Here is a 24,685-nt window from a genome sequence, read left to right on the forward strand (position 1 = left end):
ACTTAAGGTAGTGATTTATAATGGTAGTTCCGAAGTTCTTATCCATTCGCTTAAAATGTTTGGTAGCAGGTTTGTTTTACAAACATCATAAACTGTTCTTATTTTCCTCTAAACTACAATCGCTTCGTTTATTTTATAACATTGCAACATTATTGTCTTATGGCTTTTCTACGTGATATCACATGTGTGCCACATGATACACCGGTAGTATATCTTCGTACACTGTGTATTATAAATTAATTTTTACCCACCAAGCCTTCGTTAATCATAATGTAATTGCTGATGAATCCTATGCGTATTTCAAACAAATCACTCAAGTATGCATTGAGTCGTGATATTCTTTGTGAATGTAGATTCGTAAATTTGCTTATACTGTAGTTCTCTCAACGAAAACCTGACATAGTAAATTCGGAATCTCCTATTGCATTGAAGTAACTTATGTTAAAACCAAGTAATTTAAAACAACAAACCACTGATAGTACCCTCCTTTGCCCGGACTTGGGACCTGTAGTAACTCGGGGGTTGTGAGTAGCTGATAAAATTCGAAAGCAGCTATTAATTGCATCAGTGTAAGTTTATGGGATAAATAAATTGTGCACGTAATTTTAAAGTAATGATTTACTATTGTGTTGCATTCAATTATATGTCAGTGGAAATGTTCTGAATAGTAATCGTGATTCTTTTGTTTTTCCTCAGTCAAGTAACTGTCGTCTATCCATGAGGTTCAATGTAATTTTGTTAAAAGTGAAACGGTGAAAATAATTTTAAAAAACCATGTCAACCGCAAGTTCACATCCGTATAGTAATCTCAGTTTAACGACCAATCCCCTTGCTACATTAGTGAAGCCTGATATTATTTCAATGTCAAAAAATAGTCAAGTTATAAACGGTGGCGGTGGTGATTTGACATCATCATCTTCTACCACATCATTAAATCGTACAAATCCCTCCATAAATTCATTGAATGTTAGTAGTCATACATTGGATAAAGTGAAAGTTGCAAAAGTTACATTGGAATATTACTACGACAATTTAATTGTTCAATATCGAGAACGTCAAAATAGGTGAGTTCGTTTTAGGGTAGTATTTGAAAGTAAATTCATACATTGTAACAATCAGTTAAGTAGATTTACTACTCAATGGTCCATTTTTTCATTTTTCATTCACTTGATCAATAGTTTAAACGCCATTCCACATTGTGTTGAAGTGATTATGAAGAATTACAAGCCACCATAGAATAAGTGTAACGTTTAGCCTAAAATATCAACTTACATGTAATTAATAAATTTGATTATGCATCTGCTATGAATCCGGATGTTATGTGTAGATAAATGAGATAATAGAAATGACTATTCCATTACAATAGTTATATGAGTACATGTAATTTTGTTTCTAAGGTATTAATTTTATACATAGGGGTGTTAATATAGTGCCTGTTTAATTCCCTAAATTAGTGAACTTCGAAAAAGTATACTGAATGTTACCATCATTATGCTGTCATAATTAAGCTGGTCTTAGGCTTATCTAGATGAAATGTATGTTCACTTTACAGTTAAGGCTTATGGACTTTAGTTACTGAGTCTAAAACCCTGTAAGATTGATATATTCACACTGATTGATCATAAACTAGTTACTGATATCATGTTCCTAACGATCTGGCCGCAATGCGGCCACCAGTCTTAGTGGCTGGTTGTTGTAATGATATAATGGGATTAAAAAGCGAAACTACATTCTTTTACTCACTGTGATTTTTGTTCAAGATGCGATATTGTTGTATTAAATTAACATGGACTATGCTCAGCATGACACTCAGCATTTGATTTGTTATAACTAAGTATTTTTTTGTGTATGTGATTTCATCCTAATTATTAATGAAAATAAGTGTACAAATCGATATATGAATGAGTATATTTTTGACTACGGTCGTCGTCGTGTTTTAGGGTTAATAAATTTTCACTTGTACCAGTCTTTGTGTTCTTACTTTCTCGTCGTGGGAATTGTACTGGTTCCATGTTTTACAGGCATAAATGACAAGCGATTCCGACGTAATTCGCAACGACTAGATATAACACTTAGTGTACTTTGATGTTATATTGTTATTCATCATTGTACTGACAAACCGTTATCCTAAAGATGTTCACATAAAGCGTTTAAGGTCTAAAAGGAGTAAAATCTTGTTTTGTGTGGAAAATCTACTCTACTGAATCTGTCGGTTGTCTATTGTGTCTGTTGGTCACTAAGATGTAGAAACACTATTGAAGTAATTTCTTGTGGTAAAAAATAAAATGTTGTTACGGTCCAAGATGTTTTATCCTATGAAAATGATCTATGCTTTGTATATCTTTAAAAACCGAATCCCTTTAACCCACCTCTAAAGACTCCAGTCATGTACATATGAATCTTCTGACTGCTATTTAAATTTCAATATGACCAAATTACATAGGCCTGTGTAACTTGTTTACATTTGGATTATATAACGCTCCCTTATGTCTCTAAAATCACTTGGAGAAGGCTGACATTCTTAAACGTTAAATGCTATGGAATATTAAGTGCTTATGTTTAATTAATTAGCTAATATGAAACGAGGAAGAGCATCTGGTTCAGATGGATTGGCTCCAGAGGTCTTTAAGGATGGTGGTCCAGTTTTAGCGATTAGGTTGACTAAAATCTGCGAGTTTGATGTAATCCCATCTTACTGGTTGTCCTTATTTGTAAGAAGGGGTCAAAGTCATCCTCTGATAACCATAGAGGGATTAGTTTGACTAATATAGCATCTAAGGTACTAACTTCAATAATTATTGGACGCCTAACAAAGACTCGTGAACTGCAAACACAAGAAAATCAGGCTGGCCCCACACTTGGTCGTGACTGTATCGACCATATATTCACCATTCGTCAGGTCCTAGAACATAGGCATACTTATCGGCGTCCGACAATGGTGGTCTTTCTTGACTTAAAAGTTGCATTTGAATCTGCAGACCGCGAGATTCTGTGGCAGTGTCTGTCATTGAAAGGCGTACCTCAGAAGTACATAAACCTTGTGAAGGCTCTTTACTCGAACACTACTAGTCGAGTGAGAGCTTATGGCGAACTGTCATCTGCTTTTGCAACCTCAAGTGGTGTCCGTCAAGGCTGTCCACTTTCTCCATTTTTGTTTAACTTCATCATAGACTTATTGATGGAAATAACATTCTCGTCTACTGAATTCTCGGGTATTGATCTACCAGGAGGTCCACTTATCGACTTAGAATACGCAGATGATACAGTCCTGTTTGGTGAAGACGATGATAAAATGCAGAATCTTTTAGTAGCTCTGAGCAACAATGCCAGAATGTTTGGAATGCGCTTCTCTCCCTCTAAATGCAAGTTGTTGCTTCAGGACTGGTCTGCGTCAACACCTGAACTAAGGGTAGGGAGTGAAGTAGTCGAACACGTTGACAACTTCACTTATCTTCAAAGTCTGGTCAACCCTAATGGGTTGGTGTCTGACGAAATCTCAGCACTCATTCGAAATGCTCGCTTGGCTTTTGCCAACTTACGTCACCTATGGCAAAGGCGAGATATTCGTCTATCAATTAAGGGACGAGTATACTGCACGGCAGTTCGTTCTGTCTTAATTTACGGCTGCGAAACATGGCCATTAAGAGTAGAAGGTACTCGTAAGCTACAAGTATTTGACCACAGATGCCTTAGAAATATTGCTGGCGTCTGCTGGGATCACCGGGTAAGTAATAGTGAGGTTAGACACAGGGTATTAGGGAATGATGGTAAATCAGTTGATGAGGTTGTGAATCTTCATCGACTGAGATGGTTGGGTTACGTGTCACGTATGCCTGAACACCGATTACCACGACGTGCAATGCTAACCGGTATTGGAAATGGTTGGGAGAAAGTTAGGGGCGGCCAAACCAAAACGTGGCATCAGTGCTTGAAGTCACTAACTTGTAGTCTGAGCCATGTTGGTAGATGCAGGCTACTTGGTTGGGGTCCGTGTGACTATCGTAACCAATTGTTGGAGACTGGGTGATATGGCTCAGAATCGATCACAGTGGCGGTGTATACACTCTTTGTTTTCTCTTAAGCCGTGAGGTTACAATTAATATATACCTTTCTTTCTACGAACTAATTACTTCTTGTATCATATGTATTCAGTCTGTTTTTATATATTATTACTATTGGAGTAACCACTTCTATGAATTTGGTGTTCGTTTTATTGTGCTAATGAGGTGTGGCAACTTGGACTGATGCATATATGTGCCTGGTCTTACGTTGTAGCTGACTGACTTAATTAACCGACATATCCTCATCAGTACTAAATGTTCCTCTAGTAATTTTGTTACATGTCAGCCAGTGGTCTCTAAATTTGGTTTTGTTTTCTGCTTAAAATCTGGTCATTAAGTGTTTTTATCAACATATCCTTTTGTAAATTTAGAACAACATATATAAGCGAACAATATTGTTTTCGATTATATCCTCATCAGGCTTTACTCTACTATACAGTAATATTTATATGCATATACGAAATTATTAAACCAATCAAGGTAGTTTATAAGTCAATGATCCTTTTGTGATTTTCTATCACTTTAATCATGACAACTATGGATTCAGTTTTTACTTCCGCATAGTGTCCTCATTTCATCCAACACATATTTCTGCCCCTACTCATACTGTTCCAAAGGTTCACTGTCTTAGACAGATACAAATCTGTGTAACAAATGCTAATGATCGATATCACCGTCTCATAAATTAAAGATTCAGATACTTGTCAATTAGCCATAATTTCTTTGTGAACACTAATGATACTGTCCTAATGTCTATTTTCTTTCGTAAGTGAAATGAGATTAGAACTACCAACCCGGTAGGCGGTTAATACAACTGGTTTTCATGTTAGTGTAATATTTATCATGGAAAATGTCATTTTCTGCTCTCAATACAATACTGTTAATATTTCTTTTTTATTCATTATTTCTTACTGACAGGTACAAAATTTTAGAGTCAATGATGGAAAGTGAAGGCTTAACAGAAGAACAAGTAGGCATTTTTTGTTTTATAAAATTCTTATTATATACCAGCATTTACCGATAACAAAGCTTTATTTTTTTAACTGATAAAATATGAGGTTTCATCAAAAGAATAAAATATTCTACCTGCTGCGTTCTATATGGCATTCTATAGTTTGTTTTCAAATACGTATCAACCTGTTCTTGATTTCATTTACAATTTTAGCCCAATACTTTAAATGATCATATTTGTTTCAATACATATATGTGTTGATTGTAGTTTGTTATGATTATAACTTAGTACTATATATAGATCTTCATTTAACAGTCTCGAATGATCACCAGCATAACTTGCATCTGGGATCTTTTAAAAATTCATATATTTGAAGATGATACCTTGTGTGTTGTCCTTCAATTGGTTTTCCCTTCGTTTTTATTTTATCAGACTTGACCAGTTCGCTGATTTTCGATTGTATATGAAATAGCTACTGGTTTAGCAGTCAAACATTTTATCTCTCCAAACAAGATTTCATTTAACTCACGTTAATAATTTTAAATTAAGAAAACAAGAGTTATCATGTTCAATCAAACTGGAATCAATGTTACTTATTTATTAACAATGAATTTCACTTTAAAGATGATAAATCTGTGCACACTTGTAGTTTCTGTCTACGATGAACCTACATAACGCTAGCAGCATATAAATTAAATCTATGACCCTTAATTCTGATTACTGATCGTATAAAAGTTTCAATGGAATAATGGTTTACCAATTTAATTCCTTAAATTTCGACGACTGGTTTGTGGATTGAACTCGAACTCCACCTACAATCTTGTTTAGGAAGCTAGACAGTACTGTTATTAGCACTACTATAAAAAGCGTACCTCAAAAATAAGCTCTAGAAGCTGTGATCGGTTATTGAGTTTCATTAATTCAGTCGAATGTATTTATATTTTTCTAAAATTTCATCGAATCACCTATGGTATCCTGTTCCGGATAAATGTTATATTTCAACAATTGTTTTTATTATCAAATATAGTTGCTTGAAAAATTACCTGGAACCATATATATGCAGTTAAACAACCCAGTATATCTTTATCGTTATTCCTACTTTGTTTTCATACAGAAAAAATTCAAGATATCTATCAAAGAAGAAGTTGTGCTCACATGTTTTTGTATTTGTGTTTATTAGTAAACAACCAAGTGGCCTAACATAATCACAAAATGTAGACATTTTGTGTTCGTCTGAATAAAAATTGATATAACAATCTACACAATTTATATTGATTCATAGTTTAATCCACAGAGTATTTATTAACTAAATCAATGAGAATATTCATTACGGTTGGGTAAATTAGAATGTTGAGCATAGCACATTATTGAATTTTAAACGAAATAAGAGGAATAATATATGAGTTCAGAATAATTATAGACTGAAGATTAATGAAATCCGTCATGTATAAACAGTTTCCAACTGTCATAATCTGTATTATGTGTTTTGAAGTATTAGTTGTAATGTAACCTACAAGTCACTTCGTTTTGATGAACCTGTGAAATCTCGGGCAAGCATTAAACCTGATAGTTAAATCTTGATTTTGTTGGCACTGTAGGAACTCACGAAATTCATATGTTTTAATTCTTTATCTTTTAACTAACTTTTAATCATCATTTTTGTATTCGATACTGAGTAAGTGTGCTCGTTAGTCTTTTGTAATCAAGTATCTTTGTTTCCTTCTGATATCTGTCCATTTAGAACCTGATATATTAAGATGATTGTACCTATTAATTCATTTCAACTAGTTGAAAGTAACTATTTGTTAATTTGCTTCTGTCAGCTTTTCTCGAAGTTCTTAGTTGTTTGTACCTGCAAACATTTCTGTTTAGTTATTTTCTGGGTTGCATAAAGAACATGAAATAATGATAACAAATATGTTACATATCGTATTAACATAGCTCCCAAGTTTGACGGCAAGATGAAGATGTAGGGTAGAGAAACGAAAACTGTGAGGTAGGTTGTTCGAGGTGTATAACCTCCATGCGTCGTTACATTTGTCTGACCGTAAAACCTTTCAATAATCACAACTCTTCCCTGATCCTGGGACATGATCTTTCAAGGCTTAGAATGTTCAACAGTTATCTTTGTTCAAATATTACTGCACTGGACTTAAGATTTGTGTTATTCATGCCATATAAGCTACCATGTGACCTAAAAATTCGAGTAGGATTGATCTAGTCTTTAAACATTAGTTTCCGGTTACTTTGTATGGATGTGCTGATACATTACGACGTAATTTCACGGAATGATGTAACGAGTTTATGTCTGTCAATTTTCCTAAGTGGAATTCGGGAAATCTTGATACTCATATCAATTCGGACATAAATCCTAATTGAAGTCAGTGTTAATCATTCCGTAGTTTTTTTTTCATCGTGAATAATTACTATCAACTAAGATTTAATTCATCTTACATGTCTGACTCCTCATTCATATAGTGGTGTAGGAACGTGAACCGATAGAAATATATACAAAGTTCTACGTTGCAAATAACTGCCTGTCTGTCTTATGTTATTATTTGCCTCGCGCCTCACATTTATTTTCCTAGTATCATTCTATCACTTCCTTGCACATATCTTTTAGTGCTATATGATTAACGTAAAATTGAATGACATATATTTGTCTGTATAAATATTTATTCTTCTGTATTAGACAGTTAAGTTTTATCAATTATTTCCAATTCGAAGAAATTTGTATTATGCTCACTTTAGAGTTACATATGTTGTTTTTTTACTTAACTATATTGGTATCGTTTATGTTGATTGGTTGTCCCCGTCAATAAACTCGGCATTTTTTAGGTTGTTTGTGGATTTTTATTATTTTTTTACCTAGTTCAAAAGTACACCATTATATAGGTTTGTTTTTATAAACACCAGTTCACACTACTTGATATACTACTACTAGCGTATAAAAATGTATGCTTACAACTTCTGTTTACTGTAAAGTGGTGGTTGACGGTAGTCGACAGGGAACCCCAGACATAGGTTTCGTGGAATCTGACCCTCATCAGTAATGTGTACCTGTAATGTTGAAGGAACTGATGTCCCCTGATGTATACAGTCCTACGTAACCCAGCTTCACAATTTGAGATGCTACCACTGAGCTATCTGGGATGCGACTGACCTCCTGTAAGATTATGATGTATTTACAATTGATTGATGTCGAGTCACATAGAAGTGGCCATATTGCATCTTGGTTTATGGAATTCAACCTCCACGAAGAAGGACCTGACACACATGGCATTGGTCACTACCCACCGTTCGACCAATTGTAAATGGTTTCGCTATGCTAGGCTTGACTCTTCATAATTGTATTTGTTACAGCAGAGGCCATAATCTATAGAAATATCATGAAGTCCCAGCAATAATAATGAGCCACTAAAACAAAATAAGATGATCAGAATTTTGTAATTTATATTATCAACCTTATGGGTTTCTCATAAACGTAAACATAAATCTCATTTTTTCTCTCGATTTGGTAATGTCTCTATGTAAATTTGTTATTTCCGTACAAACATGTTTCTCTATCAAATGATTTATATAGATTATAGTAAATCCATTTTTTATTTACTTTGAAAAATATGAAACAAAATAAAAACTAGGTAGGAAAAAGTCATCTTATATTGGTTGTTTGAATCGTCACATCGACGTTCAGGACTTTAATTGATCAATTTCTTATTGGCATATGTGCATCCCGTGTAGATCGTCTCGAAATTGTCTTAAGTCACAAGCATTATAAGTACAGGTTGCACAGGATGCGCATATGACAATAAGAGACCGATCAATTTTAGTTATAAACATCAATGAGAATATTCGAATAACCAATACAAGATTAGTTAAACTTCACCCCATCGCACAAGCCTGTGGCTATGTATATTCCGTAACTAAGTAAATAATGTGATGGCAATATCTGAAGAGTAGTATGCTTTTCATTAAATCTGGCGTGCAGTATTAATTTATGAAACATTATAGTTAGGGAGCATGTGAGTGTATGAAGCTAGTAGAAATGACCGATGTATTTTATTTTAAGGTATTGCTAGATTAATGTAGATTGGTTGTGATCGTTATGATACAACTAGCAATATGAACAACACGTATATCATTTAGTTACCCACATCTGTACTGAATCTAATCATATAAATGGTGAATTGTAGTTTTAATACTGCAGCACCAACGTCCCTCAACCATGTATCGAATAATTGGATAGAAATCATGAATTTCCTATAGTTTTAAAGTTCACTTTGAAATAACACAAATTCTCACTTAAAAAGTTTAGATAGCAATCTACGAAAAGAAAATACTTTGTTCATATTGATATTCTGTATACATCAACAAGTTTTCAGTCATTTATCATGTCGTCGAAATTTTTGTTACAACCCATCTATTTCAACTGAATCTTATAATATTTCAAACCTTTTTTTTAAAAAAAATTGGCTCAAGTTACTTAATATAATCAAATAAAGTCTAAATTTACCGAATACACTAGTCGAATCCTAGAAATTAGAAATCGTTTTTTTGCTAGGTAAGAGATATGTATGTTTGATAATTAAACATTTAAATATAGTTTCTTTTTGATAGTTTCTTATCTTGTACCACAATCGAATAAACAATACAGTGAATAAGTAAGGAAATCAGTTAAATGAAGTAAATAAACAAAACTACAATGTTTATAGAGGAACTATATTTTCTTTGAAATTGTCAAGATAATTTCTTAATTTGTTTTAACAAGCATCAATTATCTGACTCCACTGTTCCAACTCTATCATATCAATAATTAGTAAATAAATAAACGAACTGGATGGAATTTTATCTTTTCTCGCTGTTTAAAATAGTTGTTGCTTCTTGTTTTGCATGTCAATAACATTTGTTGTGTTTACAATGTTTTCTAGAAACAAATCAAACGTACACAACATGCTCTCAAAGAAAGTGAATTTCTCCGACTTAAACGAGCACGACTCACAGTTGATGATTTTCTACCTCTTAAAATAATTGGTAAAGGAGCATTTGGTGAAGTAAGTTTTTTTTGCATGTGATTCCTTCTTTATGTGTGTGTATTTATATGAATATACAAATGCCTTTTATCCAATTGACTAATGATGTGGAAAGCGGTTTGAAATCTTAAAATTCTACTACATTCGGAAGCACTTAATATAACGTTTGATGTAAGAAAAATACATGAGTGGCGTTTATGATAACATATGGTTAAGCTGATGCTACTTTTGCTGATATAAGTAGTAGTTGTTGTATGCTTCCCCTTGAATCCAACATCGTCATTGAACATATAGTTCTTTCTTTGTTAGAATTTATCGCCGACCAAAAATGAAAAAGTTCGTTACTTATTCGACTTTCATCAGTACTTTTTATAATTCATTAGAAAATGAAAACAGGAATTATAATCATTCATTTTTGCATTGATTGTTTGTATTTTCCCATTGACGTTCAGGATTGCAATTGGTCAGTCTCTCATTGGTATATATGCATCCTGCGCGTATTGCCTCGATATTGCTTTAGGTCATAAACGTTATATGCAGAGATAGATGGCGGCTGTCAGTGGAATCCACAACGCGCGTTTCGTCCCGCTCGGGGCTCGTCAGCTGGATATACCTGTACCAGCTTGTGAGTCCCAAATAGGACGAAACGCGCGTTCTGGATTCCACTGCTAGCCACCATTCATATTTTCTTATGATTATTAATAATAATACTCATAATTAATGGATGAGAATTTTTATCAATTGTAGTCTAATGATAAATATATTTCTAAATTATAAAATACTAAACTACAATTTAACATTTTCAGTTGTGTTTACGTAAATGTTTACCTTTTCCTCCTCTTTTTATTTTTCTTGTCTTAATTGTGAATTGATTGATTTTACTGAAATGTTGAGTAGTTAAAAAATCGATTTGTTTATTTTATGTAACCTGTTTTATGACAAGATCGTGTATGTTTGTTGTATGAGTTAATTTGTGTGCGTGTATATGTTTATCAGGTTGGGAAACATATACTGAAAAAAGGGTATAGAATACACAATAGGTTTATGAATTCTTTTAAATGATTAGAAAGGTCATTCACTCATCAAATAATAAATTTCTTTACTTATTTTATACACATAAGATGACAATGATATCATATATTGTTTGTTGCTTTCTAAACTATACATTCTACTTTTCTGTGTGTTTTGGTCAACATTTTTTATGAATAATGATTTATTGATATCAGTATTAAAATTCATGATTCATACTTAGTCTTATTATGTAATCACTAATTGTTAGACTTAACCACATTGGTAGGTACAGAGATCTAGATTAGAACCCCTTTGGAATAATCTTAACTTCTATGTTTTGTAATGTTAAATAATGTGACCTAGAATTAATCAAAATAATACAATTATGTTCATTCCTAATGTTTTAAAACTTGGTATTAGGATCATTCTATATATTTGAATGAATATCAAGAATAGATACATCTTTACCCCGCTGAAGTTTATGGAAATATTGATTGTGTATTGACTATACCATCCGCATTTAAACCATTGAATTCTATGTTTAATTTCCACTCAAGATGACTCTTCGGATTCGTAAATAAATTTTTGCAGCTTAGTCAATTTTTCTGTTCAAATTTGTAACCACTGTTTTGATTATGTAAGACAAGCACCTCAGGTTACCGATTTAGTAGACTCATTGATTAATTGTCCTAGATGTGTTCAATTCAAATCACAATCTCAGTCGACAAAAATAATCCAAAACGTCTTTCATCAATAGTTCATTTTGATTTATAAAGGTTATTTGACTAATATAGACTTAAAATGATAACGTATATTTTCTTATACTTTTCTAACATAAAAGAATGAAACTAGGGAAAAGAAAAGAATGTAAATTTCAAAACCGTTCATTATTTTTATAGATCGAAATTTTCAAATAAACAATTCATTTATTCTAGCACTTTAATTCTGCTTCGAGAAGTGGTCGCATGTTTTTAACCTGGATTTTCGATGTAAAGTATTAATTTCGAGCTAATAACCTTTAGGGAAATGTTGCTTTTACATCTTTGAAAAAAGACTAAATAATACTCATTTATATACTCTATTGTTTTTCGTTGTTGCGTTTAACGTTCTTCATGAGAAGAAATAAAATGTGAAGATTCAACAACTCGTTTTCAGATTTTATGAAAAAATATTCCTTCAATTTTGAAATATCGCAAGATTTCCAGTCAATTTGCTCTTTTTTCAAAAAGAACAATTATTCTCTGGTGATTAAGTCAGTTAGGTAACATAGTATTCTGTCTTGGTAATTCATTTCACCATGGTTTTGCTTTGTTATCACCTCGTCTTTGTCAGCTACAATTAGATTACAAGCCTACGCAAAATCTGGAAGGTTTTTATTTTTAAATAAATATTTTCCACATCCGACCATAATATTAGATTGGATATTGGGTCTACAAACATTTATACCTAAGGAGGTTAATCAATAAAAACTAATTCTGAACAATACAATCCGTTACATATTCAAACAGGTAACACTGGAGTGGATTGTAGTTCCCATCCACTTTTAATAAAGCCACATTGTAATGTTTAGCCGAAAGAGCATATCCTTACTCCCAGTTTAACTTACAATAATGTTAATAATGTATGTACCCCCTTCGTATTACCTTTCCCATATCCACGCGTTATATGGTAAACATTCCAGCTATTTGGTTAAAAGTTATACCTTTGATTGAAACTTCGTGTGTAAAATACCGTTGATATTGCCGAAGCAGATTAGTGGACAAAATTTATAAAGTTTTGATTACTATTGATGATAGTTATAATCTACGACACTTGAATCCATCTAAATCAATCTTAAGTGATGACTAATTTTTTTTTGTTTTTTTTTCTATATTTTGAATTCTCTATCTTTTACCAAGAAATCTAGTTTTTTTTGTATCTCGTATATACATTATAGTATGCGAATACATTATTATATGTATGTGTGCATGTGTACATAGGAAAATACCTATGAGCCTAGATACACTCAGATACTTTTACAAATCTTGATAAATAATTTAATTAGATTTTATAATTCAAAAATAGGATGATTCATCAAACACTTGTTTTATGGACCCTTTGTGTATCTATGTGTTTTAATTTAGTTATTTATTTGTCTGTTTGACAATTCTCTTGAAATAATGTACAAAATATTTGTTGAATACATTTAGACTAAATTTTTGGACGACATTCAAACAAGACGAAAATATTATCGTATTTCTTCATGGTTAATTCTTTACTCGAATGATCATTTTATTTAGGTTAGATATAACTAAATTACACTAAACTGTATACACATGAAAAGATAATGAAATATGTGTTATATTGAATAATCTCAGACTACATAAGCTGTAAATGTCATGTTTACATGTTGATTCATCGGTAGTTTTGTAATTACAATTTTTCGTTTGTTTCTTCATTACAATAAAGTGATTGGGTTGATTTCGATACAAAAATCAATTGCGTATATATTAAAATACTACAATTGAGCTCGGTGATTTAAAAAATGGATAATATTTTTAGCATGTTAAATTCCAGTATCCTTTGGAATACTTAACGTTGTGGAATATAAAAGAGTAAATGAATCGGAAGGATTTTGAGGGAAGTGGTGAACCCTTAAACATATGTTCCGTAAGGAGCTGTTGACATTGGCGAGTAAAAAGTGCGAAATAATATTGTAAATCAAGAGTTACGGACAAGTTTGAATAAAAAATAAATGTGGGATCGGTTCGAAAGTCTTTCACCAACGATCTTTGTGAGAAGTTCCAAAATGTTTCTCGGAAAAGTCCGTAGGGGCTCAGAAGACTTTCATAAACCATTTATCTTTTCAGCGTTAAGTATAAGCTCCTCATTAAACATCCAGAAATTGAAGAGCCACTTGTCACATTTCTAACTTGTTATTTACCTATACTGGTACTCTATTTATTATGATTACAGAAGCTCAAGATTTTGTGTAACTTTATTAACACCCTTGATTTACTGTATATAAACTTTTCACCTTTTTCTCCAGTTTTCAAGATGTGTAGATTTGGTCTAGGTTTATTAGAAGTGGCTAGAAATTTCGATCGAGTGTTCACTTAACAGACATATCAGTGTTTAATCTTCAGCACATCATCACCAGCCTTAACCAAAGTCAGTCAGTAACAACGTAGAACTTCGTACGTACGTACATCAGTTCGAGTTGCCATACCACATTAGCACAGAGATGCAGTTGTCTATTCAAATCCCATAGTTGTAGAGGGGGTAAGCAGAAATCGGCAAGACTAGGGTTTGAAGATGTTATTCAAGGATTATAATACAGTGAAATAAATTTGGAAAGAGGAAAAAAGAAAAATGAAGAATTCAGAAGATTAGAATTTGGGAGAACACAAAGAGTGGATGCACTTGCGCCATTGCAAACGATTTTGAGCCATGTCATTCAGGGTCTTTACCCATCGGTTGCTATCATCTCGCGGTCCCCAACCAGGTAGTCTATAAATCAGAAGGCAATGAGTAGCGGCGACTACAGTCTAGTAGCGGATAGCGCAGGCAAAATTATAAGCACATCTAGCGAATTTGAAGCGGAGTGGCGAACGTGTGTGTTTACGAGCGAATACAGAGACAAATTTATGATCAAACGAAATCAAGGCGCAGTTAGGCAAGGTAAATGCTGATGATGGGATTCTAGCAAATATATGCATTGGGAAGAGAGTGACTCATTGATTCATATTTAAGCGATTAACATTTTAGCTACAGAGAGATATGTACGTAGGCTGTCATCTGATCAACCGTACACATATATACAGATATCATATTGATTATAATAGAACAAAGAATTAGACAAATCCTTACTGCTCGAAAAAGATTGTCTGTTAAGTTAGTTAATAAAAGGGCTTAACAAAAATTAACCGTAATCGAAATTGGTTGTAGGAGTGTTGTCATAAATATAGGTAGTGAAAATAACATGATTTAATAATAAAAAACTTGTTTTGTAGAATTATCATTATTGTCATTTAGATGTAGTTCGTCATTATTAAACATTTAACGTCTTGTCTTTCTTGCTCTACTACCATTAACTGCTAGATGGTTGTGTTAACCAATGTAACTAGCTTCAACCCTATGGAAATCCTATACAACTGATTACATTTGAACCGTGATAAACTGGATTTATGTCATTCTGGTTAAATTCATTGTTCTTGTCCTGTTCGAACTGCTTTATTGTGTTAAACTGATTAGTTTTGTAAAATTCTATGATAAATCTACTTGTTGAGGTTTATTTTTTTTTTTTGGAGCACTTGAGTAGTTCTTTCCAACGGTATGTAGTGTGAAGTCTGTATCTGTTTGTTGAAGAGATGAATCAACCTCTCTGTATTGTCCTTATTAAGTCATATTTGGAGATCTCAGTTGAATACAAGGATGATTATGCCATTTATGTAGTTTACATTTGCGTTGATTATTTCATCTCTATGCTGATCTTATGTGACAGCTTGAAGCGATGCACATAAATATTAGGTTCTGTGTCACTTGTAACTGATTAATTTTACTCTATAAGAGCGGTAAACTGACTGGTAATAGTACTGAGATTATTAAACAAATAATTTTTTTCTAAATTCAGGAATAAGGCAGAATAATCGTAACGTGTTATTCACAATTATGCTAAATGAAATCTGTTATGCAATGAGGTTAATTTTATCTACAGTTGTGTTTTTACTGCTAAGTATATGAGTAGTTTCTTCTACGGAAAGATAATGTACTTTGAAGTATATCTGTGTTTACGAATATATACCAACAAATATCTTTGTTTTTAAGTGATAGGTTTTTAAGAAGAACATCACACTGCACTTATATCCAGGCTTTTAAAGTGGCACAGATATAGAAATACTTATCGTTGTACTTTCCAATTATTCAAAGACCATTGGAAAAACATATTACTTTTCTATAATTTTGATAGACTTTTCTCATCATGAGTAGAATGCTATTTCTAATGACCGGAATGTCAGATATTTCTGTTTTAAACTAAAATATTTGACGGAATCTACTGAAATGTGTAATACAGAGCAGGAATACTCAAATGGTTTACTTTAATTAGATTCCGAATTAACTATTGTGTATGTGTGCATAGATAGAGAATCGCTTTATTTTCATACTTTAAAGTTTATCTATTCGGCGAGTCTATAATTTATGAACGGCCTTTCAGCGACGCCAAAGAGTGACCTTGAGAATGTTCACTTACTAACTAGGACTAAATGAAGTTCATAAACCAGTGTAAGTAATTAAAATTATAATTTACAATTGATGGTTAGGGTTAGGGATTAGATTTAGTGTTTTCATAACAAACTGACGTCAGCTAAAATGCCAACGCGCTATTTAGCCAAATGTATGGATGAATTTCGCGTTAAAATTCAAGACTTGTTATTTTGTCTGATTGGCTGGTCTATAAATTATAGTCTCGCCATTTATTTTTGTTGACTGTGTAGTTCTGTTATTCTTTTCGTCTTTGTATACCTATTTTTAGTAGTTTACTTATTATTTCCTCCACAAATTCTCACCTACTTAACAACGTTAGAAATAAAATTTTGTCTGAATACTGTTCGCATACTCATTGAGGGGAGTCTAAGTGGTTGATTGTTGGTGGTCTTGTCCAGTAAGGTTTTACTTTGCTTCTTTTCTTTGTCTCTGCTGATTTGAGATGTTGCTATTTTTAAAAATATAATGAATAATTCATTTGATTCAATAAGTAAATGGATTTGCATAAATCCATTAATATTTTGTCATTTAACAATAGAACAAGATAGAAAATTGACTTTAATAGATCATTTCTGTAAAGTTTAAGCTGTTCAAACCATTTGTAAAACTCTAGAAATAATGTTTCTTTTTTCTCGTTTTTTTCTGTGAGAGTTAATAAAGGAGATTAACTGAATAACTGTAATCTACGGGAATTCCACTTTTTCAATTTATAATACATCATCTTATATTAATGACTGTTCATAATTTGTTCTTCGTATCAATTATTCAACGTATAACCAATACATTAGTCATCGTGTTTAAACTAATCGAAATATTTGACGGTTCTTCAGACTGTATATAACTTCAAACGACCACATTCCCCTGTAAATTATTCAGGTTACTTTGGTTCTTAATGGTATGCTCCTTAGTTTATTACTGTTATTCAAATCAAATGTGTAATTACGTGTTAAAGGGATACCGAATGTTCTAACAGGGCGAATATTGGAGAATTAAGTTATGGAACTGTTTTACATATCATTAACTTTTGTTGTATGATCATTAAATAAATTGGGTTATCACATTTCCATATTCAGTGTTTTTCCAAGGTTCCTTTGGACAAATTTACTAATGCTACAAGTGTTACCATTCCTTACTTATCACATACTAATTGCTCATTGTTTGCTTCATTTTTTGTCACTTAACGCTTTGTTATATCAAAAGTATGGATTTGATTTAAGGTATGTTGCGGTCTGATTATTCGTTCTCATAAACCTATGAGTGCTTAATTTGTAATGATTAATTTACCTACTTTCTGTATTCTCTTAGTGAATTCAGTACTGGGATAAAAAAAATGCATTCTCTTGATCAAATAGACGTTTATATTACCTTGTGACTGCTCAAAATTATCGTTGTTGTACGAACTGTGTCTGAATTCGAATATAGCATTGATCGTGCTTACGATGGGTCAGACAAGTCAGGTAATGAAGTAGGAGCATTTAAAGGAGGACCCTCAATGTCACTAAGATTATTGGGAGATTACATTATGTGAAAAATAAACTTGCGAGTCGGGTAAAATAAACAATGTTACAAACAGAATAAACTTCGGGTTCACCAGATAATTGTGATGTACCAAAAATTATATTAACTCAAAAGTGATAATAAAGTTATTACGTCCAAAAATTAATGTATTAATATACTAAATATAATTTATAAACACAAGAAAAATTTACTGAACGTTACTTAAATTGTCAGGACTTGGTGTGTTTGAGTTGCTTTTGGTTTAATAATACACAATTATAGGTAATTAATAATTCCAATAAAGATTGTTATAATTCGAGCGGTATATCCAGATGGAGTATATAGTGGAAATATGGCTGTGGTCTATAAATGTAGGTAATAAATATTTTAGAGTTCAGTTATCATAACATCAGACAATTGAGAACGGTAGACATGTGTGTGTAGCAGTGTATTTATGAGCGGTTATCGTGCTATATGTGATTCCAAACGCAAGCGGAAATATTCAATGTCATACAATTTTAAACAACTTTTACAGCTATTTGTAGTAAATGTACAAATTATGAGAACTAACAAAAAACGCAACCAGTATCAAAAAGTAATTACAAAATAAGTTTCTCGTGACCATCTCGGTGTGTAATATATCATAAAGTTCATACAGTGTCATAGAACTTGGGGACAATTATCAACTAACTTGAATACTATAATTCCTTTTGCTAAGCTTTCATTCTCACTTAAACAGCGTAATCAAATGTTATTGAGATCATAAACCAACCTAAATTAGACAACCAATTAAAACCAGGAAACACGCGATAGCTGTTTTATTCAGGTTCAGAACTCCACGGGTATGCCCATCCACATCTTCTCCATGAGTCCAATCCGAACGCCTAACTTTTAAATCTCTGTTTCATCATCCAATAGTTTATATTCCTAACGTCAGTTGGTTCGTAATGTTGTGCAGTCATCTTCCTACATCGTTGCTGATTAACTGCCTCACACTGAATATGGTTGGACTCCACTGGTTCTGGCTTCTCATTAGAACTTCAGGAATTACAATATAGGGATTTTGTGGAGACCATTTAATTTTATGGTCAACAACTGTTGACTTATGCTGAGACAAAACAGCTGTTTAGTTTTTCCTGATTTTCAGTGATCATTTAACTTCGATTGACTTGTGATGCCAATTGCACTCAGTTAATTGTTTGCTTCTTTCGTCTTCGTTTTGGTTGTTTATTAAACAGGCTATGTGGTCAAAATCAAAGGTCACAGAGTTATTTTGAATCCAAATGATAAAAATATAAAACAGTTTAACATGTGACTGCATTTTTTGGAGATTTTTAATGAATCATAATTGTCATAGGACTAAATTGTAAAAATAAGTGAAGTGTATTTACATCAATTGATGATGACGAAGGTTTTCTAAAAGACTTCTTTAATAAACGTCATTAATTTATATAATTTCGCTCTCAATGATCTTAATATCAAACTTTTATTCACTTCATCCTTTTGTTCATTGGTTTTAATGATTTTTTAGGCGTTGAACTACGTTCTTAGCCAGTTATAAACAAAATGAAACCTGATGCATGTGTACATTTGTCCCCTTCTGGAAGAAACTACTTTTGGTTTCTTGAGTTCGACTGTTAGGAATTAAGATGGAAGTACATCAAGTACATCCTATTTATCGTTTATTCATCAATAATTATTAGTAACACAGGATATCAAACAGTTTACAGACGTTTGTAGAAGAAATATCTCTCCGCGTGTGTGCTTTAGCTATTACTAAAAACATTATATCACGTCAGCTATTGAATAATGGTCTCTGTAACTCTTACACTGATAATTCATGTTTTACTGTGACTTATTTAACAAGAAGGAGGAAGTTGTTTTCATTGGCGGTATTGAACTTCATGAGCTTTTTTTCACGATCTATTACCCTTTCACTGTTTTTCTCCTCATGATAAAATTTTTATTATGATTTTTCTATCTCTCACTCTCTTTATACAACATGTTTGATAGGTAAGATTAGTTCAAAAACAAGACAATGGCTATATTTATGCTATGAAGATTTTGCATAAAGCAGATATGCTACAAAAGGATCAAGTAAGCGCTTAATCTTAGTCTTGTCGTAATTAACCATAGTTAATATTATTCGGTATACATTGGAATAATGATTGTTAATTTTGTCTTGTTTAATTTCTAATTTTATTAATGTTGAATTCACTTCTTTAGATTATGACAGTATTTTCTCTTTTTATAAAACATACCCTTATTTGTATTCTTGAAATAAATTACTGTTAAAAATTCTAATGGTCATATAGAACAGATAAATTTTTATAGCTAGTGGCAGAATCTAGGATAGGTGTTCCATTATTTGCACACACCTACATCATCTCAGTATTGATGTTCAAGTTGAGATGTGAACCCTAGTATATATCTCTTCAAACACCAGTTTGTTATTCATTGAGTCAGTGAGTCCAGCTAGCCATTAACCTTTTTGGTCAGAATGATGTTACTGATGTGTGTTCTATTCATCCTGGTATCGATAATCCTGGTTTAAAAATAATCAGTCCTTGTTAGGATATTTTCGTTCTGTGCAAATTGTCTCGATATAATCATAGAACAAAACGCTCGTTCTGTGTGTTACACTGCTGGCTACAATCCATTCATTACATACAATTTCATATAATTCTGTTTTCAAGGTTCCCAAAAATGCTTTTCTTTCAATACGAATATTTTAGGAATAAAGCAAATTACAAACTCAATAAGAAGTGCCAATCTTGATTATATAACTCATAAATAATGACAGTACGTATTTGGAGGTGTCGCGTTCTCTGAACGAAATGAACTGTAAATCTTCCATTGTTGTTCTGAAGATATATACTTTAGATACAGGTGAAAAGGAAATAGCCATGAAACGTTAAACGAATTTGTCAATTAGTCAGTCTTATGCAACCTAGAACCTGGCACACATTTGTATCGACATAGAAGATATGATTCGAGGAGCAACATTTTTGCGTTTACTTAAAGGTTAAAATCCCAAACACCTTTGTATTGTTGCTCATAGTGTTTAGAAGACTGCATTTTGTCATCATATTGATCAAGCAGGATTATGTCATCCATGTATTCTAAGTCAGCAGGTAAATATATACTTAAGGGAGATGAATTGATAAAAATTCAGATGATGAGAGGGCTTTCTCTAATAATATTTTTATGGAAAAGTTAAATAAATTTGGAGGAAGCTGTGACAACCATGACGAATACCACTGTGTTATTGATTCCAGTGACAGTTTGGTACCAGTCATATTGGATTACGTCTAGTCTTGAGACTAGTTAATATCTTGTTATATCCCAGTAACTTTCGAGGACTATTAATGGACAAATATTTTATAAATATTCTTATTGTATAACTATTCAGTCATTAGATTATGTATGTGTATATTCCTCTTATTATAAGCTTTATTTTGACCTATAATTTATTATTGTACGATTTACTGTTCTTAAGTTATGTTCAGTTTATTGACTTACTTACTGCCTCCCACATTCACAGCCACTTTTTGGCTTTATTGTGTACAAATGTTATTTCCTATTTTATGGTGCGTCGCGGTCTGTCTCGTTGATATATAAACCCAGTATGTCTGAAATAAATGATTCGATTCGATTCGCATCGTGGAAGCTGGCATTGGTGTTCTGGACTCAAGTGGACGAGCCAGGCGGACATCGGACCAATAAGGACGCTAGGCTGCTCATACCGGTCGAACGTCATTGGTTTGGCACAGTGCTGATATAGTATAAGTCGTATTTTGATTGGTGGATAGATCACGTGATAAAAAGCCGGACGTAAAGTCATAACAATCTCAGTCAATCTAGCTGTTAAAACTAGACCATCATTCCTAAAGATCTCCGATGTCAGTCCATTAGAACTTGTTTGCCTCCCTCGGTTTGGATAAATGATAGCTTTTCCAACTCGATAAGAATAGAGGGGCCTTATTTTAACACCCTATTCTCGTTGTTTGCTAGCAGTAGGTAGCTTGAACGCCAAAACGTATCGCATTCGGTTGATAAGTTTGGCTGTGGGGGGATAACTAATCAGTAATTAACAATAAATGCTCTGCTTTGTTATAATATTAATTGACCGACCGTTTTTCCGTGCTTATTGTATAAATTTTAAATGTATTAAACTTTATTAACTCTGATTTTCCGACTGAACAGTTTACGAAATAGTTACAAACTGCAATTTCTTCATAAATCTTTGTCAGAAGATATATATGTACTACTGACCACTGTCATGTAGTCCATCGAAGCGTAATGTGTTTGTATAGATTTATTAGCTTCTATATCATTCGTTCTGAAATGTTATTCTACATTTGTAGTCGTAATACATTTTTGTTTTGCCTATAGAGTTACAAAAAAAACTGATTTTACTTACACAGAAAAAACAACTTATTATTGTTACTATCTTTTTCATTACAATACATGTTTTCTTTTTGTTTTCCCATTGTAACTGTTCATGAATATTTGTGTAATTGTAGTTCTATGCATAAATTACTCACTGAAACGCAAAAGAGCTATACATCACAACTATAAAAATGTAATACACATCAATACAATAGTTAAATTGACCATTAATCTTAGTTACAAGTACACACATATGAAGGACATAGATACACTCACCGTTTGTATTGATTTTGTTTTCAGCTACGTTTAAACTATCACGCTTGTAATACTGAGATTGATGTTAATATAATTATTAGTAGTAATAGTAGTGGTCGTATTGTTATTAATATGGGTTTCTACGCTTATTGATCCCGCGTTTTTCATTTGCGTGTCATCATTATAATTATCAACATGTGTGCAAACGTCATTTGTTGAGTTTTTTTTCGCTTGAATTCCTCTCGTTATTTTAGTAATAATGAGATAACATTGTTGTGTTGTTTACTTGAATTACTGTCATTTTTGAAACAAAAATGTGGTTAAGACTGGTTATCGATATCAAGTTTTACGTTGCTCACCCTCTGTCTATTTGTTTATTGTAGATGTAAACAACAAGGATCTAGTCTAAGAATAATGAATTCGCTACAATATCTGGAAGTCTTCGGTTCTTACCGAATCTGAATTCAAATTACTTATAAATTATGTTTATGGTTCAAACAGCGTTCCACAGCTCTCTACTTTCTAACAGTTTTCCGGATGATTAAAGTCCATAAGCTGGAGCATCTAACAAAACCAATCTGCTAATGAATCACCATATACTTGTGGACTAGTGTTGTTGATAAAATAGTAGTAAATAATTTTCTTTCAGAGTTGATTTCTGTCAATCTGATTATGAATTTCCATCGCTAATTAGGGTAAATTATCGGTATAGGTGGTTTCCGAGAGAAATTATAATTAAATTCATAGTTTTAGATCATGAGCTAACTTTAGTTAAAGATAATCACTCGAATTAAGGAAACATTGTACATCTGTTTTTTCCTAGTATCAGACTCCTCAGCAGTGCTCATCCACAATCCCACCAGCTATGAAATAAATTGTTTAATATTTCTAAAGAAATTTGTCAGTGAATTACTTTTAAAAAATATCAAGTCTGTGTAACGCAAAACAAAGATGACACAATTAAGCTTAGATTTCTATCTTCAATTGTAGTTGTTTTAGTCGAGTGTAACGTAATGAATGTCAACCTTTTTAAAACCTGAAAATATATTTTAATGTTTTCGAATACTTCATTTATTTTCTAATCATTAGGTGGCTCATGTAAGAGCTGAACGTGATATTCTAGTCAAAGCTGATAATCCTTGGGTTGTGAAAATGTTTTATTCATTTCAAGATTCGGTCAATCTGTATTTAGTTATGGAATTCCTTCCAGGTGGTAAGTTCATTTAGTGTTTTCTTGATTTAATTTATATCATTGTTGAATTGGTCTTAAAAAATATCTATTTATTTATTTAAGTTTCTTCTTATTGTTAATTTTAACCTTTGCTATCGCTGAATTTTGAAGGGTAGGTTTAGTAAACACATGTTTAGATTTACTTAAGTCTAATATAAAATTAAGATTAATATCAAATATTTAATCTGTGTAACGCAGATTAACCAGTTCACGTGAATCATAATTTCCATAAGGCATCATCATGTCTTTTAACAACATGGTAGTTAATGTCTTATTGTAACTCATTTAGAAATTGTCGGTTTATGTACTCAACTCTGAATCTCACTGTTTGTGTAAAGGCTAATGATGATAGTTTTCGATGGCCAAAATCAAGGTAGATGAAGCTGGGTCTTTATGACTCGCGAACCAAGTACAGACTGATATATGGATTCGTATAAAGAATGTGACTTTCAAGTTTATAAGCTTTTTTACTTTATAATTTCATTACTAATGCAAATTTGACAACTTTTTCAATAAAACTTACATACAAGATCGTCAGTTCTCACTGAGACCACCACACCTTTCAACCATTTTGTTCGAAATCGTAATAATCTAAATTCCTAACTTCAACTAGTTTGTGACATCATGATTTTCGTCTAACGTCAACAGTATGATGCAGTCTCTGTCCTTCTTTATTCTAGTTTATTGCTTTTCATTTCTTTTTCCTTTTTCTGGGAATTATAGAAAGAATTATTTGTGAATATTACTGAACAGCTAATCTATACTTCATTTCCTACTTCTATAATGCCTATTGATATATTATAATGCAATTCTTTCAATAAAATATAACAAAACAGAGTGGGAAACAATAGAATATTTTATGGAAAATAAATTTAATAATCATTATTATAACGATATTGTTACTATGGTAGTAATATATTTTTTGTTTGTTTGCCTACATTAAGCGAATGAGATATGAAAAAAAGTAGAGAGAGAGAGAGCACGATACGATGACAGTTATCAGATGTATTGG

General features: G+C 32.3%; 1 protein-coding gene across 2 annotated transcripts in view; it reads left to right on the forward strand.

The window, feature by feature from the left end:
* Positions 1–693: 693 nt before the first annotated feature.
* STK38L_1 (Serine/threonine-protein kinase 38-like) overlaps positions 694–24,685 on the forward strand; it is a 62,346-nt gene continuing 38,354 nt past the window's right edge. Inside the window, exons 1-5 of one of the 2 annotated variants that reach the window (XM_051214999.1) lie at positions 694–1,064; positions 4,980–5,031; positions 9,942–10,064; positions 19,809–19,892; positions 23,532–23,655. In XM_051214999.1, the coding sequence (XP_051068186.1) occupies positions 775–1,064; positions 4,980–5,031; positions 9,942–10,064; positions 19,809–19,892; positions 23,532–23,655 (673 nt within the window). In that variant the 5' untranslated portion in view covers positions 694–774. Of the gene's footprint in view, positions 1,065–4,979; positions 5,032–9,941; positions 10,065–11,855; positions 23,656–24,685 lie in introns of those variants that run through there. The other variant, XM_051214998.1, reaches the window with a different exon arrangement.

The sequence above is a fragment of the Schistosoma haematobium genome, chromosome 2 (genome assembly GCF_000699445.3).
Source record: "Schistosoma haematobium chromosome 2, whole genome shotgun sequence".
Taxonomy (NCBI): domain Eukaryota; kingdom Metazoa; phylum Platyhelminthes; class Trematoda; order Strigeidida; family Schistosomatidae; genus Schistosoma; species Schistosoma haematobium.